The sequence below is a fragment of the Aptenodytes forsteri genome, unplaced genomic scaffold, assembly GCF_000699145.1.
Source record: "Aptenodytes forsteri isolate BGI_AS27 unplaced genomic scaffold, ASM69914v1 Scaffold662, whole genome shotgun sequence".
Classification (NCBI taxonomy): Eukaryota; Metazoa; Chordata; class Aves; order Sphenisciformes; family Spheniscidae; genus Aptenodytes; species Aptenodytes forsteri.
The window spans coordinates 170,481-188,961 of NW_008795718.1; the positions used below are offsets into that span (position 1 = coordinate 170,481).

Below are 18,481 nucleotides of genomic sequence, written 5' to 3' on the forward strand. Positions count from 1 at the left end.
GGATTTTGTGTAGGGTTCCTTACCCACGCAGAGTTAGTGACCAGTGACCATCCTGTTTTGTAGTACGTACTGGTTCTAGGCTGAACTAGGTCCAGATTTATCATTTTAATTGAAGGTTTTAATAAATATTAGATTCTAAAATAGGCTTTTGATACAAAATTTTATTAAAGTGTCTCCAAGCTGACGTTTGGCATGCACTTTATCAGCTAACCAGCAACACAGCTACTGCTTATGGGTTTTTTTCTTTTTTTTTCCAGTTGAGTAGATTTTGACAGGAATTGCTGCAGTAAGACCACTATAGAAATCAAATTAGCTGTTCAGAATTCCAGGAATTTAACCCTAATTTGCATTTTCTGTTTTGGAAGAGACAAGGTTGGGGACCCACTTCTGCAAAACACAGCTGCTGCTTCTACTCTTGTCGGTGGCTTTGCAGAACAGAATAGTTCTTCTGGCTCTCTGAGCACCTGGCACAAGACCACAAAGAGTTTGATGGTGCTGCATTTATCAAGGGGGAGAGACTCATTGCTGTTTCTCTCTATGCCTGCTTGGCAGATTGCAGGATAGGAGGGGACTTTGCTGTTGGCATCGAAGAGCTTACAGCTTGTGTGAATGTTATCCTGGGTTTTGCTCACAGTGAAATAGTCCTCTTGTAATCATTATGAAGGGCATGTTCTTGGAAACAGCACTGCTTTTTAATGATTGCAGTTAGAAATAATGGTTGGGTTTGTAACCTGATTTAAGAAAAAAACCCCAAAAATAAAAAAAACAAACGCAAGTCTATGAAGAAGCTTTGGAAGTGGACAAATACATTTTCACGAGTTGTGTAGCAAATTTGGATAAACTTCAGTATTTTCTTTTTATAATATATTCATACTAGCATTAATGTAACTTTATACTCCGAATGACGATTTTGCTGTCTATTCTGGTGATTTATACTGTACTTTTAAGGCATTTCTTTTTTGAAAGCAGATGGCTCTTTTTCATGGATCTGACTTGCAGGAATTACACTGAAACAAGATTAAGAAATCCGTACAGAATATGAATGATAAAATGAATACAACTACTCATCTCCCTACTTTGTCTTCAATTTCTCTTGAATAACTACTTACATTTCCTTGGTCAAATGGCAATTCCAAAATGCAATATAAACTTAATAAAATTAGATACGTTTTCTTTTAAAGAGGCTGCATGAATCATATGATCCACATTCATAATTTCTGCCAGTTACCTTCCCAGTTTTATTAATATTATCCCTAATTTGCAAGTAGGAACAGCTGGAGAAGTTATCCATGGGAGGCTGTTGCTCTGATGTCTTTTTTTTCAGGTTCACAGGGAGTTAGAGGTGGAACTGAACTGAATTTGCTGTCTGTTAAGTCCAATGTGTTTTCTGAGATCACAGTCACGCGCAGAGACATACCACGCAGTTCTGAGCACTTTATGACTAATAAAGCTTTGTTTTGCTGGGAGGGAAAAGAACACAAAAAGGCTGTTCTGAGGGGTAAACCAAAGGTTTGTCTAACCCAGTCATCTTTTTTTACAGTGGCCCATAGTGGATGCCTAGGAAAGAGGATGACAGTAGGGCAAGCAAAAATAGTGACCTTCCCCATCTGTACTCCAGCTTTCCTCTCTGGCTTGAAGGCTTTCTGAATCAGAGGTTCTGCCTCTGTGTTTAAGGCTGTATCCTTGTGTTTACAGGCTGAGAGTTGTGCTAGCATGAAAACTGACTTCTTTTCTGACAAAAGGTTAGTTTGTGTCAAAGACATTTTTCAATACATGTGGGTAACAGGTAGCCTATTGCCAAAAACCCCATCTCTGGAATACTGCTGAACTGCTGAGCTCTGGTTATTTGATACAACAATAAAACTCATCACATGGAGAAATAGTTAAAACACGTTGCCCTTCTAAATCTATTTTAAAAAATACAGTGTTTTCCAGGATTAACTGCAGCATTTTTGTTGATTTTATTTCTGGTTTCCCTACATGTCTCTTCTCCTATTTCTTCCTCACCCCTATCAAAAATGGGAAAAACTCAGTCGGTCTCTGTCCTCCATAATATTATTTACATTTCCGTGAAATGATTTTGATTTATTTTCTTAAAAATTGTTTGGATTTGGAGATACTTTAAAGTCTCTGTAAAGTTACTAGCTTGGCTTATGTTTTCAAGGCTCTTCAAGAGGCAGTGGCTGAACAAGTACAGTTCCAAAATTTGATTCTCACTCTTTAATACGATAAAAAAATACCATTTTTTTCTTTTTTTTAGCAAAGTGAGGTCAACCCCAGTCCAAAGGACTTTGGGCAGCTAGAAGCTACATTTTGTGATGCTGAGTCTTTTTTTCAACTGAAATATCCATTGTAACTTTTCAAATAAATATCCCTGTCCAAAATCCTCAGTTTCTGCTAGTTCTGTCAGTCATTTGCCTTAAGTGTTAGATTTTACCCTAATCCTGGTATCTAGTTTTGAGTTACTCCAAATTTGATCTCCTTATTTTCCTGTTTCCAAACCAAAATTTTATCTATAGATTAGTTATTCCCCTTCAACCTGTGATTCCTTATGACTCTGTTCTGCGTAGTATTGTTTGTCTTATTTTTTATTATTGTCTTCAACATTTTACCTTTTTCCATTTAAGAGATTCCTCCAGTGCTAGCTCTGAGACATCTTGTATTGTTATGTATTTCTAGCATAAACCTACATTGTTTGCTATTTTTTTTTTTTTTTTTTTTTTTTTGCAAGAAAAGTTCCTTAGCAGCAGACACTATTAAGTTGTAGTGGGAAAACAAAATTTGTATGAGTGGGAGAATGTTTTACTGTTGACGTAATTTTTTTTTTTAATAATGCGGTATTACCCATTGCGTTACACAGCAGACATACTAATGGCTTCATTAACCTCTTAATCTGTGTTCAGGTTTTCACTGATGATATATTAGCGTTACATCAATTTTCAGCCTTCCTTTCACCTCTATTTAAAGTATTATTCCTTGCACTAACAGTTTGTTTCCTAGACCTACTAACTATTTTTCTGTAATACATTTTTCAAAATAATTTAATGTATGGCTCTTTGTTCTCTTACTTGTTAACTATTATCTGATTACTTACTTTAACTCTTCCTTATTCATTTTATTGGAATTGGCTTATTTAGAGTTTCACTACCACTCCTGTGAAGTCTGTAGTGGGTTTGCTAGCTTCTTGTTCACGTAATTCCGGAATCTCAGGGATTTTTGGTCTGTTATGTTGTTATTCACATGCCCAAGTGCGTCAAGATCATATAGTTCAGCAACATGTATTTCAGAAAGGAGCACTGTTCCATTTTATAAAAATTCAGGGAAATTTGATAACTAGCTTGGACATGCAATCTAAATTTAAGCATGTCTATGAGTATCATCATGTCAGTGGAACCTAAGCACATGCTTAAAGTTAAGCACATATGCTTAAGTGTTTCCTTATATTGGTCAGGGTTTTGTCAGCTGGGAGCAAGTTCCTGCATGCAAACATGCAGCATACTGTTAGCTCAGCCCTTGATAAAATAAGATTTAATGATTCTTGTTTAGATTATATTTGACAAAAATGAAGAAACAAAACCACTGACTTGACAGTTTGACAGTTGGTTTTGGTGAGATGAGGGGAATGGTGCATGTTTAAGTGACATTTAAAGACTGGTCAATGACTAGGTTCAACAGAACTTCATGCTTGTTTTTTCTTAAATAAATTTATAATCTTTCGTGATAAATTATTACTAATTCGGCATTTTATGTGTGGAATGCCTCTCCATTTCCTGGAAAGTTTCTGTTCATGTGTGTGCCACTTTAAAGATCGTATTTTATTTTGTTTTGTTCTCTTCTAATGCTTTCTCAGGAGTGCTTTTAGGTTTTAATAACTTCTCTAATGCAGAAATTCTGGGTTTGTTCATGTTTTTTACAATGTGCTTTGTTTCATTTGTATCATGACATGCACACGTGTGCATGTATGTATGTTATAATTGCATCTAATTATATGTAATAAAATTTATATGTGTGTGTATATATATGTAAAAATTTCACTATGAAACTATATGTGCTGGGGTCAATTTAATTTCTAGGCACCAATAATATGTTTTAAAAGCTATTATTTTATCTGGCATCACAAATACAAAATTGAATTAGAAATTTATAGTACATAGTGAAAATAGGATTATTATGAAAAGCTAAACTATATGTGTTTATATTCAAATTATGAATGACTGTAAATAGGAAAAATATGGAGTAGCTGAGGCTCAATGTAGTTATAGTATGCTATCCATGTTGTACATGTCACAAGAAGTAATTGTTTATACCTCTATTACTAAAATTTGGAAATAGTATTATGCTGTTCTCTCCATGCTTCAAACTCTATAGAACAGTATTTTTCTTTTTACTTTTTTTCCAGCACTTGCTACTAGCAGTAAAGTTTATCATGGCGTTTGTAATTCCGGATAAACCAAGAGATATCCAGATAAAACTAGCCAAATTGGAATTTGAATCTCTAGAGGCTCTCAAACAACAGGTAAGAGCAACTGACATGTACTACAGTGAAAAGTGTTGGTGGCCTGAAGGAAAGATAAACTAGTGAGATTTTGCTTTTGTTTTACGTGGATAAATATGTAAATCCGGGGATTTTGAAGTTCCTGTTTACATTATATTAAGATTAGCTAGCTAAAGCTGTTCCACCTCTGCCCCACAGGTTGCGGTGGCAGAGCTGGGGTGGCTGAGTGGAGCGTGGGACAGTCACTAGTAGTACAGTGTACAGCACAGGGTATTAAATAAATAGAAAACAGCGCTGGTTTACTTCTACACCATTGGGTTGTAAACTGTAGCATTTCAGATGCTGCTTCATTTTCTGTTAGTCCAACACTGCTTAAGAAGTGGAGCAGAGAGCTGGAAGTTTTAACTGATTCATCTGTCCTTTCAACCTACCAATGTATGTGAGTCAACACCAGGAAAGTGGTCTTCCTTTTCAGACAGCCTGAAACTTCTGGTATGGCTAGTAATGTAGCAACTTGTAATGTCTGTTATCCATGTGTGTGCAAACGTACTTTGTTTATATTGTCACTTTTAAAGGAAGTTGGGCTCTATGAAACCTAGTTTCATCCCCGGGAGGTGTTTGTTGTTGCAACACTAGGATAGCTTTAATTGCTGACATACTATCACAAATAAACAGTTAACTTAGCTCAAATATAAACAGAAATTGTAAACAGACTGAACTTTAAAAAAATGTTTGAGAACTAAGAATGTATGAGGGAAAGGTAATGTTGCCTTATTTTCCTGTCCATACAATAGTCTCATTTTATTGCATAAATAAGGTATATTTTACAATATACTTAACAGGAGTTCCAAAGCAATTTAGGAAAATAGGGAACTAGATTTTTCTACTGAAAATGTCTGTTTTAACAAATGATTCCATAGAGAGAGAGGTGGAGATCACAAGAGGTTAAGAATCGGATTAGCTTCAGTAGGATACAGGGATTCTACAGAGCTGGTTTTGCAATGGCAGCATACTTTAGGAGTTTCTGACTGCACTATGCTAGATAGGATTTCTAAGCTAGCTTACATATCAGAAAAAAAAAAAAACAGCATGGAGCTGCAGAGACTGGCTCACCTTTTTATTGTGAGCTCAGATATTTTTACACTGCAGTGCATGGTTTTAGATGAACATATTCTTTGTGTGCTCCAGGGACAGGTGTGTAACCTCCTCTATACTGCGTTTTTTGTGTAAAACTGGAGATTGCTTTTTAAAACATCTACCATAGCTGCATGTGACAAAATGATCTCGTAATTCTGGACAAACTGAGCCTGTAAACAATACACTGCCTTTTCTAGTTAAAATCCCACAGTTTTGTGTGATGCTAGAACATCGCTACTGAGGTCAGCACTGTCTTCCGTAATCAGCCATAACAAACAAAATCCAAATTACAATTGAATCTAATGCCTGATAGTTTTGTTTTGCCTTTCTCTAGTATGTCAACATGAAATTACCAGGAGCTAGTCATGGATCTCAAGTACTTTTTAGATAATATTAAAAGGAACAGAACTACATTTCTATTTTAGTTGTTCCTTATCTGTTTTCATTTTGTAGACAGGCAAAACTAGGCCGTCCACTGGAACCTTAAGCTCAAGTGAATACAGTCACCTTTGGTTATAATGTGCCAACTGGAAGATATACTGAGTCTCTTTCAGTATGAATGTGCATGTCAGCAGTTAGGACTTCATCTCCTATCCTTGCATCTGTTCATTCCCTACAATAATATATGCCTGATCCCCAGTTCTTCAGGGTTGTTTCATTAATTCAGTAGTGAAAAGTTAGTCTGAATTTCAGTAAGAACCAGAAGCTTGGCAGTTCTCACCTAATAATTTGAGTCTTCCTACAGGATTCAGGAAGAATATTGGCTGGTTTTTAGGTGCCTCGGTAGGTACTTTAAACACAAGTATCTACCATCACCTTTTTAGATTTCCTCTGTTTGATACAGATATTTGGGCTTTTTTTCTGGTGCCTTAGTTTTTTGAGTGAAAAATGTCTGCATTTAAAAGTAATACATTGGCACTGCAAAAAGATACTGAAGCATTTATTTTAGAAGCACATCTTCAAGTTCTTCCTCTTGTTACTGAGAGTCATCATGGTAATTTAAGCTGTATATCTTTCAAGCAAAAAACAACAAAACGCCCCAAAACAACTGTTTAAAAAAACAGACATAAAAGTCTGGGGCAAATGTGTTGTGGGATCACATGTTACAGAGAAACTGGTTTATATACTTTTGTGCAAGTGTGCATCACATTCCTCTCTTGATGCTGTCCAGACATGCGTGCCGTTGTGTTTTACCATGTGAGCTTTTAGAGTACTGCTGTTTTGGGATGTAGCTATTAGAAAGGTATAAACACTATCAGACTGTAAACCTCTAAGATGCCAAAATAGATTATTAGGCTCTGTATATAGTGCATAGGGAGAAAATCTTCTAATACAGCTGCTTTGAACAGTTGTATTGATTATGCTTGGGATCCTTCACTTTAGACAGTGTGAGCACCTTTACATTTTCGTTAATGCTAAGCTAGTTGCTTTTTAACCTGGTGCACAGGGACTGTAACTCTTCTGTGTTCAAATCCATTTGAAGACTGAGTTACTGTCTATTTGAAAGGGTTTTTAGGGAATACTGTGTCTCAGCTCCCTAATAGAGATGAACGATCATCATTAGAGCTTGATAAAACCTCCGATATGGTGCAAAATGCCATAATTTAAAAAAAAAAAATCATTTTATATTGGAATGACAGTCTTGTTTTGAAGTTCTCAAACTTTAAGAAAGGTTTTTAGGAAGTTCTGAAATATTTCTTTTAAACATTTCTTTACATAGTTTGTGTTAAGACTGTTGAAAGGGAGTGGACTGTTGAATGGGTTGTAATAATTTGATCTATTTTGGATAGACCGGAAGTATCATAACAAAGTTTGCTGGCATAACTCAAGACAAAATAGTTTAACCTTTCTGAATCCAAATTGGGGAATGTGCTACATCTGTAGACTCTGCTTCAAATTTCCCTGATGTGCTTCAGCGTAAAGAATGGTAGAGGAGGCTGGTTAGACTCTTATTTCTGCGGGGGCTGGGGCAGAGAATAAATTAATGTGAACTCTTTAATAGAGGACTAAAGAGAATATGGATCGAGATTTTTGGAAGAGGAGCAGGAGCGATTGCATTCGCACTCCCTAACGTGTTGTCAGTTTCTTTGTCACCCAGAAGGAAGCCTGGATGCTGGGCAACTAGAAGTGGGTACTGTCTGCTGCTTGGGTGATGGACCTTTTTCTGGTGAACATCATGATCCTTCTTAGGGAAGTAGCTAGCTAGTAAAGTGGGGTGAGGTGCCCGAGACTCCCCTTGCTTCTTTGCAGTACTCTGCTCTGTTGCATCTATTTCTTGCAAGTGCAAAAGCATGCCATGCTCTTTTGTCTAGTTCCTATTTTAAGGAAGAGAGACCAAGTATAGGTGTGCCTGCAAGCAGCAAGGGAACAGTCAGTTAATTCTTCAGTGGTTCAGGAATTACCACAGGCGTAGGTGAGGACCAATGCTGTAAAACTAGTGTGAGGACACTATCTAGCATTTTTGGGGCAGTGACAGTGAAAGCTACACTGATAAGCATTTTAGCTTCTGGACAGGTCAAAGCTTAATAATAGATAAAAGGCCCTCGTGGTTGGAGATGGGTCAGCAGTCTATCCTTATAAAAGGTCTAAGTTCCAGAAACACAAGACAACCACAGATTAAACAGCATAACTTGCATTTTGTGGACTAGATTACAGTCATGTTTTCAGGTATTATGAGATCTTCCCAGTGTTACCTTCTTCTGATTGAGGCAAACATCAGATTAATACCTTCTTTCTGCACTGAAACTGGACCCAGGCAAAGCAAACGAGAGACAAATTGGGGGAAAATAATTATTCATGGATTTATTTTCTGAGCATGAAATACAGAGAGTAGCAACTCCAACATGGTGTATAACTAGTAGCCATTTTTCAAGGAAAAATAAAGTTTTAAATGGTGGGGAATGGTGTATCTTTTCACAAAGTACAACTATCTAGACAGCAGCAGTATTAGCTCTGAAAACAAAAGCTTATTGATATAGAAATGCTTGTGTTTTTTATGGTACTTTTGCATTAAAAAAATCTGAATTATATAAATTGGATGAAGATGTTTTTCCTTATAGCATCTCCTTCACTATCTCAGTAAAATAAACATAGCCCTGATAGCAACAATAGAGAAATAAATTTTAGTGCAAGAGTTTGCTTTTTCAGAGGAACTACAGGGGAAAAAACTGTCCTTAAGCTGGAGCAGAAATGCAGATGTGGAGGGTTTTTTGTTCTGTGCCTCCCTTCCTAGTTCCCTCCCCACCCCCAGCCCTTGCCTCCAAGGGGACCTAATCTATAAACATCCCGTCATCCCTGTGCTCTAGCTTCCTTTCTTAAGGTGTTCTAGCCATCGGTGGCCAGTATCTTTTAACAAGAATGCTTTTTCCTTCTGATAAATGAAGCCTTTCAGTGCTTCCTCTGAAGAAGCGTGTCCATCTGTTGGATATCTCGTGTCCATCCGTAAATGCTCCACCAGAAAGAGACTCCAGATAGATAACATGCTCGTGAGCAAAGGGCCCGGTCAGCTGATTGACAGTTGTCATCCTTCCTCAACTGCCAGTAATGAAAAGGATCAAGCTTATTGAACACCAGCCATGAAAATATGACTCCTTTGTCCTCCCTGGTGTATTTCTTTTCAGAGTGAGATAAAGCAACGTCATCATTCAGCCTGGGCCAAGCGGGCTGGGCAAAAAGACCTTTTGCTCTTTCATACAATATCTCCCATGGTGGTTGTACCATCTACATACAACTGCTTAGTGGTGGTGGTATAGTCCGAATATCCATAAACAATTGCTTCAATTGCTTTAGAGTGAGATCTAAGTGTTTGTAAGTCAGTAGTGCTTCTTAATGATTTCCAGCAGAATAATAAGTTTTCCAAAGCAACAGTAGGTGCAGCATTCGCTAGGATTTTTCCAGCAATGTCATCCATTTCCTGAAATTAGTCTGATGTGTCTCAGTTCCCTCTCCAGGAAATGCAGGAACTGGAGAATGCTGTGACTGATCTCTCCATCATCTTTGTTGACCAAAGGCTTCTTCAGAACATGATAGTGTGTTAATTACCTTCTTTTTGAAAGGGATGGTGAGACAATGACAGAAAGAGGCAGGTGTCTCTTTGCCTCGGTGCAGTCATATGGAAAGTTTCAACTCTTTCTCCCTGCTCCGACAGGTATTCTGGCATGTAAAAGTTGCTGTTCTCTCCACTAAAAATCTTCTGCTTCAAGTAATTTCAGTGCTTTAACATTGCAAATCACTGCTTTGCAGCAGCTCTAATAATTGCAAAGCTTTGTGGTTGCTGACTGCAATGGCTGGACCTTGCCGTTTCCCCTAGGAATAGTACCCACGAGCACTAATGATGTCCTTTCCAGAAGGACTACACTAAGTTGGAGTGTGCTGCCCCATCTGGCCCCTGTGCTGTCAGAGTGCTAAGCCTCTCTGAGAACAGCTTTCTGTAGCTTAGAGCAAAACAAAGGGATACTGCTAACTTAAGGGTCTTCTGCACTGGGCAACGTTTGTACTTGCTCCTTGCACCTCTTCAAGCTGTTGTTCTTGCAGAGATTTTCTATTTACTAACATGTCATCTGTCTCAGAATATTACCATGGGTGTGATGGGCCAACATAGCTGCTTGAACTGGCAGTTAGCCTCAGAAATGTCCCTTCTTTTTTGGCAGGGGAAGGAAGAGAACAGGATTTTTTTTTTTTTTTAAACCATTTAACGTTGGGAGAACATGAGTCGTTAGTGCTTAACGTCCTGCTTATTTATCTTGCAAAATGGGAACTGAAGACAGTTTGTGTGAGGCTGAAACAAACTCAATGGATTACTGCCTCATTCAGTGCTGTAATTACCAGAATTAGAGGGCTCAGAAAAGGACTACCTGTAGCTTCAGGATTACCCTCAAAACACCACTGATAATAAAAGCAGAAGCTCATTCCGTGCTCACTGGCAATGCTGAGCAAACACAAGGCTGCAGTCAGACAGGAGGAAAGGCAAGTAGCTGAAATGAAAAGATTTCATTTAAATAATCAAAAGATTTGCAAAACAACCTGTAAGTAAGACTGGTGAAACTTGAGCTCAAACATTGAATTTAGGTTAAAACAGAATGAGATGAAATAAAACACTTGCTTTATGCTTTAACCAAAAAAACTCCTTAAAAATAGTATTGTTTCTAAAAAAAAAATATTTTTAACAATAACTCATTTTTTCAGCAAAATTGTGTGGCTGCACTTTTTTTGATAGGCTCCACTGGTTTGTGTAGTGAGGCATAATTCACAGGTGATGCTAAAATAGAACCATTACCAATCATTTTTGTTTGCTGTAGGTTTTTTTAAGAGTCCAAACCTGTTAATTCAACTTTGCAAATGCAGTTTTTCCCTAGTGAATGCTTTCAGACATGTCAATATAACATTTGCATGTGTTTGGTAGCAGCAGGGATATAATGCAAGTAAGATTCATTATATTTTCATAACGCAGTTTTTTAAGCATAGAAGGACTTGCACCCAGTCATAGGAGAACAGATTGTGTTCAAACATAGTTTTGCCAGTGTATTTTAAACATGAATTCCTTTAATGCCGGACCTTCCTCAAGAGTATGTTTCTGAAAATTACTTTCGATATAAAAGTGTTAGGAAAACCAAAATAAATTATGATCCTTTAAAGAAAAAAGTAAAACCAAAAGCCCATTCATTTGGGAAGAAGGTTTTTGTGTCCTCATTTGTGGCTTTTCAACTGAAGGTGAGATGACACCAAGTCTGTCTGGTTTGCAGATAAGTTAAGCTTTTAAATATGGGACCCTTGAGAGCTAAGAGTATAAATATAAACTTTTAAATAGATAATGAGTATAGTGTGATGGTAAGTGATACTTCTGCATGCACTGAATGGTAACAGAAACAAACAATGCACCAACTTCCCAGCAGGTGTAATTTCTTTTCCAACAATCCATTTGTTCTCTGTGACTATTGCCAGGGGTAAAATTGTCCATCGAGTTATGTTTCTGTAACAGCTAAGTCTCTCTGGAAACATAACCTGTTTTACTTTTCTCAAATCCTGACATAGAGCCTAGTGGTGGAATGAACATGAATCAGTTCAGTCCTCCCTTTTTGCCTGACATGCCAGATCATTGACAAGATATGATCTCAACAAGGAAACCTGGAGTAAGGGGATAGGATAAAAACGAGGTTAAAATTGTTCCTACTGTAAGAATACTGCAGCTACATCAGACTTTCATAGTTGCAGAACCCAGGGGGGATCCCAATTATATGCGAACTGGTTTGAATACAGGGGAAGAGGCTATTCCACTTCCCATACAAATGAGAGTAAAGTGCACAGTGAGATCTGATTTCAAGAACTCTGGTAACCAGCTTTCAACAGGACATTCATATGTCTGTAGTTAACTGGCTTCTAAATAATGGTTGCACCTGTTACTGAGAAGGTGAAGGACTAGAGCAAGAGAAAAAATGTCTTGTTAAAATTCCTTCAAAAGAAAAGAATCCCAAAAGATTACACTTACCATGATTTGATAATGAAACTTTCTTTATAGAACTTCATAGAACTTGGTGATAAAAAAAGTAATATTTGTTGTAAGCAGCTGTGGACTCCTACATGCCTATCACATTTTAAATATCCTTTTCCCTATGCCACCTTAAAAGATCCCAGTGCCTTTAATAAGCCTTTAAAAGAAATGCTAGTTTAATTGAAATAATTAAACTTGACTCTGGAAAGCTTTCTCTATGAGCAGGAAGACAGCAAATAGGATATATCTTGACTTTTCAGAGGTAATGATTTCAGTCAAATTTTAGATGTTTAAATATTACCTGATTTATACACACACACACACACACTATAAAGAAAATAAACTCTCTTTTTTTTTTTCCTTTTTTAAGATGGCTTTTCTGTCATCCTGCCTACAGGGAGAACTTTCTGAGATTAGCTGGAGATCAAAAAGCAGGAACCCACAGAATTCCTGAAAAAGAGACAAAAATTTAAAAGTGGGTTCATGTCCGTGTGTTGCTAGTGATGACACTTGCACCGTGACTGAGTCCTCGCACATGCTGTGCAGCCCGATTGTGGTGATTCTAAGAACAAGTATTGAATATGATACGTTGCCTATGCAGCCACTGGGGTTTTATTCATTTTGAACTTGAAAAAATCTGTATGCCTACTGGTGCTGCCTTGAATACTCATACTTTTTGTTGTATGAGAAATAGCACTCTGATATATATCTGCCATTTCACTGAGGTGGGTAAGACGCATGCCAGATAGGCAAGTCCTTGCTATATATATGGATTGATAATTTTTGTTCTGAAATGAGATGTAATTGCTTGTCTGAGTAACATAAAAAGAAAAATAAGTGGTTTATATGTGTAACTTTTGTTTAAATTGCACAGTATCCATGAATACTTTAATATGGTATATGTACGACTTAAGTAGCACATGCTTTTTGTATGTTAGAGTAGTCCTTATGCAAATATTTTTCAAACTTTCATCATGGAGTACTTTGTAAAGGTGGTTTCATGGACCATTGCTTCTTGCACTTTCAAGTATCTAATTCTGTACCTTCCCCCAGCATCTGAACAGTTGATATAGTTGAAAATTTACTGAGATGGGTGATTTTCAAAAGACAAGGTAAAAATTAGCACTTGTTATGTTCATTCTGTATTATTTTCCTTATTTTTCAGTCTGTGTTGTTGACCTGAACATGTAAGTTAGAGGTGCAGTATTTTAATGGGTAGGCCACAGCTTTTTTTAATGATCACAGATATGTACAAATAATCCAGGCATAAACAGTGTCAACGATGTATACATAGATACAGAACATTTTCGCTTAATTCACCAGAGGCAGCAACATCCCTCGGTACAGTCAAGGACTGTGTTGCACAGTAAGAGAAGAGACGTGCTCTACAGACATTTTGATCTGTCCCCTACTGAATTCACTCCCAGCACCGTCTTTCCCGCTACTTTCTGCTGCAACTATGGCTTGAGATTCAATCTGATAAGGGATCTTTTATTGCGGAGACCAGTCCCTTGACCATCACAGACTGGACCCTATCCTGCATGGCTTGGATCCCTGTCACGCAAACAGTGACAATTTGTGTGCTTAGCTCTCCAACTACTGCTCTGCGCTAGCCATGTCCATTAAGATGACTTTTTTTTTTTTTTACTGTGAACCCTTTCAGTGTTAGCAATGAATTATCTTCAAGCGTTAACTTTCCTCTCCCTCGTCCTCTTATCTAGTTGAGTATGAGTGGAATTGTTGCTCTTTCTTCTCCAAAGCTAGACAGAAGACTGCATTGCAGGAGGTTTCAGGCTTTGAATGCCTCTGGCTCGTGTGGTGTCTTACGGGGGACACCTGCCTGGCAGGCAGTGCAAGTGATTGACTCTTAGTCAAATTACTGTCCCCTAGGAGCCACTGAGGTCCCACGAGCTGAACAACATATGGCAGCATTTCGGTTTTGGCTTGGGGTTTTTGTGCTACTCATGATTTTCTAGAACAAATTATCAATTCATATTTCATTTAGATTCTTGTAATTTATGCATGTATTTGGAGCCCTGTTTTGTCCACTTGCTCTCTTTTGCTGCTTCTCAAAATTTGTGGTAATTCACAAATTTGCATGTAGTAAAATTTGTGCTGAGGAAAACCTTCCAAGTGAACAGACGGATGTGAAGCGTCTTGGTCCAACAAAGGTGTGTTTATTTGTTTTAACTCCAGTGCATCAGAAAGCTGCTGCAAACTTTACATATGTTCATCTGTGTTAGTTGAGAAGTAATCGTCTGACATGTGTATCTCTATTGTATCAGAACAGAGACCACCCATCTGTTCATAGATAATTAGCAAATACCTGTTCTGTGTCAACACACGTTTTATAAGACTTGCTGTATCCATAATATAAAGAACTTCGCTATGATGTCTTAAATAATTTTGCCCTCTACCAATATCTGGACTGATACCTAGACTATGTTTAAACATGACCTTTAGGAGTTTGTGATTTCGTAGTATCGTAGACTGGCGTAGGTTGGAAGGGACCACTAGAGGTCATCCAGTCCAATGTCCCCATGTTGAGCTAGTGGTATAGCTGAAGCTCCTTGTAGGCTAGGAAAGGTCATACTTTTAAGATAAATACTTCCCCCAGAGTGACACTGTCAGAGGTTTTGGGGTTTTTTTTCCTACTTGCTTTGGAAGATTAAAATAAAGAAAATTCATTATTTGTTTTCTGGGACACATTGAATTGTATGTGAGCTTTTCTTTGTGAAAACATGCCATGCATGGGTAAAAACAAAAAGCCCCACCTCTGTCACTAGTAGAGATGTAGGCGCTCTAACTCCAAATTGAATATACACGTGTGGTGGGACAGCACCAGCAAAATTTAGTCTGTGTATTTCATAGATATTACAAATGAGGAAAGTAATATTTTCACTAATTATTGTGTAACCATGGTGGAGATACGTTGTTCAATGATGGGCACTACTTGACTGAAATGAAACTGGTAAATGATGAGGGACTGCAGAAACTTTGATCCCTTAACAGAGCATGACGGGATGTCCAGTTCCTAAGGAAGGAGCAAAGACAGCCTCTGTGTGTGAAGGCGAAGGGAAATTGAGTCCCCTTTTTACCCCATGCCAGATCAGGCAACAGGACCGTGTCCCTTTTGAGTCACTTAGCTGGAAGCAGGCATGGGGTGTCAGTCAGAAAGAAGTTTTAACTTGCTTTTCTCTCCGTTTCATGTGTATGTCCCACCAAAGCAATCTGCTAGCTTCCTTAGGAGGGGACTGGTAGCACTTGTATTACCACAGGAACTTGGTTTGGGCCTTTTTTAACCTGGTATATAAGATTAGGAAATCAGAAAGGAGCTGTGATACCATACCAAGAATGCAGGAGATAGGGAAGTCTGCAGAGATTAAGCTCTGATAGTTTTTCTGGCTAATGCACATTTAAGATGTGTGTATGGGAAGAAGTCTGTGTCTACCATAGGTACATTTATAAGCATTTTGTCCCAATATCAGCAGTTCTTTTTAATACATGTACAAATGATTCTCTTGACTTATGTGACAGTCTGAACCAGCAGTTTGTAACCCTTGCTGCCATAACATAGGGGTGACTTGAGTCTTATAAGACTCAATTTATTTAGCTTGTCAAGAAAAGGGTTGAGAGATGGCTTGTTATGTATGTATTTACTAGTGCGTGGAAGGATAGTGGGAGACTTTTTAACTTTCTTGATAAAAGCATAATTATGTGGCCCAGTGGCTGAAATTAGACGTTACATAAAGTAGGCACAATTCTGTATCTGTGAAAATAGGTGAATGTTGGACCAGATTAGAAGTGGAGTGTATCAGGGACAAACCAAAATTTTATCAAAGATGGTATGCCACCTCTACTAGCAGCCACAAACAGATGTCTAGGAAAGAGCAGGAAAGCATGGCAACTAGGTGTTGTGCTTCCTCCTAAAACTCTCCTACTTTCCAGTCATTTCTAGCTCTGATTTTTCTAAGCCAGATGCAGTTTCTTTGCATTTAGTAATCTTCAGGGATTTTCTATTCCATGGTGCTGTTCTGTCTCCCTTTGAACCATTTTTAGCTTTAGGGTCCACAGTGTCCTTCGGCAAGAAGTGCTACAACTCATTATTCTCGGTGCTAAGGGCATGGGTTGATTATTTGCAGACGTCTTATATATTCTAATCAGGTTTGGTGGAAAAATTCTTTAGCTTTTACATATGAGAGGAGGCATTTGGCTGAATTATCATGGAGGTCCTTTTGGCTTCTGGAATCTGTGAATTTGAGTTTCCGTAATTATATTTTATGGGCTTTGTGCAAAATATGATGGCCTGATTTGCTTTTGGCTTGTTAATGATGCTTGCAAATTTGCTTTAAGACAATTAGTATAATCAAATCATGTGCTTCAGGGCTTTAGCTAACTCCTTTTTTCCCTCTGTTTGTGTATAGACGGCCAAATAATGTGAATTGGTGCAGAGAGTCCTCTTTCTTGGAGGCCAGGTTAATATTTTGCTAACACAATGAAAGCCAGACTGATCAGCAAATTTGGGAAAATTCGAGTTGGCAAGGTTCTTGTAGTTTCTGGTCTTCCACTATGGTATGGTACGTGAATCAACTTACCTAATCTGTTCCTTGCCACCTTACGGAGGATATTAGGTGCTGAGTGTACTTTCCTGTCCTTTTCTCATGGAAAATTGTCTAATCTGCCAAAAACTGAAAAGTCTGAGAACTGTCAGTTTGGTCGTTGTCATTAGATGAGATATGCAGGAGTTGGCAGTGGTTGATTTCATGGCCTGTTGTGTCTTTGAAGTATACCGAGCAGTTATACCGCAACATAGCAAGTGACATTGTTTAGTTTCTTAAAATAGCTAAGGTCATTTCTATCACTTGGGACTGGGACACTTAAAAGTCCATCTTCCAAACTCTGTTAACTTTATAGAAGAAGGAAATACTTCATTGATGAGAAATAGTTTTATATTGCTTAATATATTTAGTTATTTTCATGTGTGATTCATATAAAATCGTATTGTGCATCTAAAATTTTAATTTAATTCTAAATATAAATTTGAAGTAAATACTCCATTAGTAATTAGCTGTATTGGCTTTCTTACCAGAGGCATTTATGTGTAGAAGGGTCAAGCATTTGTTTCATGACAGGAGCGCTCAGAAATACTAAGCGATTGAATCTTTCTGCTATTTGGGATCTCCTGCGCTTCAAGGGGGGCACTTTGCTTAGGGGCTTCTGGCCAGCACCTCCATAATGCATAGCCAAATTTCTGCAGCCAGCCCGTGCTGCTTAACAGTTGAGTTACACCTTTCCTTTATAACTACTGTATGCCTTTATTTATTTTCTTAAAGGCATCTTTATAGTTGCAATAGGCAGTTTTTAAAAAGTTCAGCTGAATATAGGCAGCTGCTTTCCCTGGAGTAGTTGCATTTAAAAGGTACTCTCTTCCTACTCGTATATTGTGTGCATAACGTTTTCCAGCAAACATTAATCATATCTGTTAGCTTTGAGGGCAAAACTGTTGCACTAAGATAAACATTTGAGAGTCTGCTTTAATGCCCAAAGCCTCTTAGCTTTTTTAGGTCAAATTATCTTGTATCTTCCGACTGTGTTTCTAGGCATGCTGCTGCTAAATGCTACTTTTTAAATTCAAAATCTGCGTTGTATTTTTGTTGTTGAGTTTAAAGAGAGGGTATCTCACAATTAAGGTCCCAACTTCAATGGCAAGAACAAGATAGTGGTTCTACTTTCTTACAGCTGGCACTTAAGAAGAATGCTAGTTGTATTATACTTACAATATTACCTATGCTTTTTGTATTCTGCCAGTGTCAATATAATAATACTGGTGCAAAACGAGGATGTTTCGTTACAAGTGTGCTACGAGTTAAAATTTTTGTTGACCAGTATGTATGAGTTCAAGTCATTTACACTTTTAGTTTTCTGAAAGACTTTATTTTACAAATCCTGTTTTCTGCAAGCTATAAATAATTATAAGCATAGTTGAAAAAATTAAACAATATGTACTGTTTAACTATCCTAGAAAAGACAAATAGAACTAATTTTCTTAAGAGCAAAATGCCTTAGTTTTTTGCATTGATATCAGTGAAGAAAAATAACTCAATTGATAAGAATTGCCTTTTCACAAGATTTCTTCAAAAGTTGTAGCTTTCTTGTTAAGTAGATGAGTACCGCACAACACATTTCCTTTCCCTTCCTCCTTAATGAACGCCCTCGGGTAGTATTTGCCATCCACTCAGCTAAAGATTGGATTATTGAGGAATGAGAAGAAACATTTGTAAAAACGGGATTTCTGTTGCTGTGAAACAGTGGCTGGGGCGCCCCCCCCCCCCCCCCCCCCCCCCCCCCCCCCCCCCCCCCCC

The 18,481-nt window shown here is 37.8% G+C and overlaps 1 protein-coding gene across 1 annotated transcript in view; it reads left to right on the plus strand.

Moving 5' to 3' along the window:
* The window catches only part of ANO10 (anoctamin 10), a 130,112-nt gene that overhangs the window by 80,931 nt on the left and 30,700 nt on the right, over nucleotides 1-18,481 (plus strand). Inside the window, exon 11 of the mRNA XM_009283560.2 lies at nucleotides 4,400-4,516. Coding sequence (XP_009281835.1) covers nucleotides 4,400-4,516 — 117 coding nt within the window. The remainder of the gene's footprint in view (nucleotides 1-4,399; nucleotides 4,517-18,481) is intronic.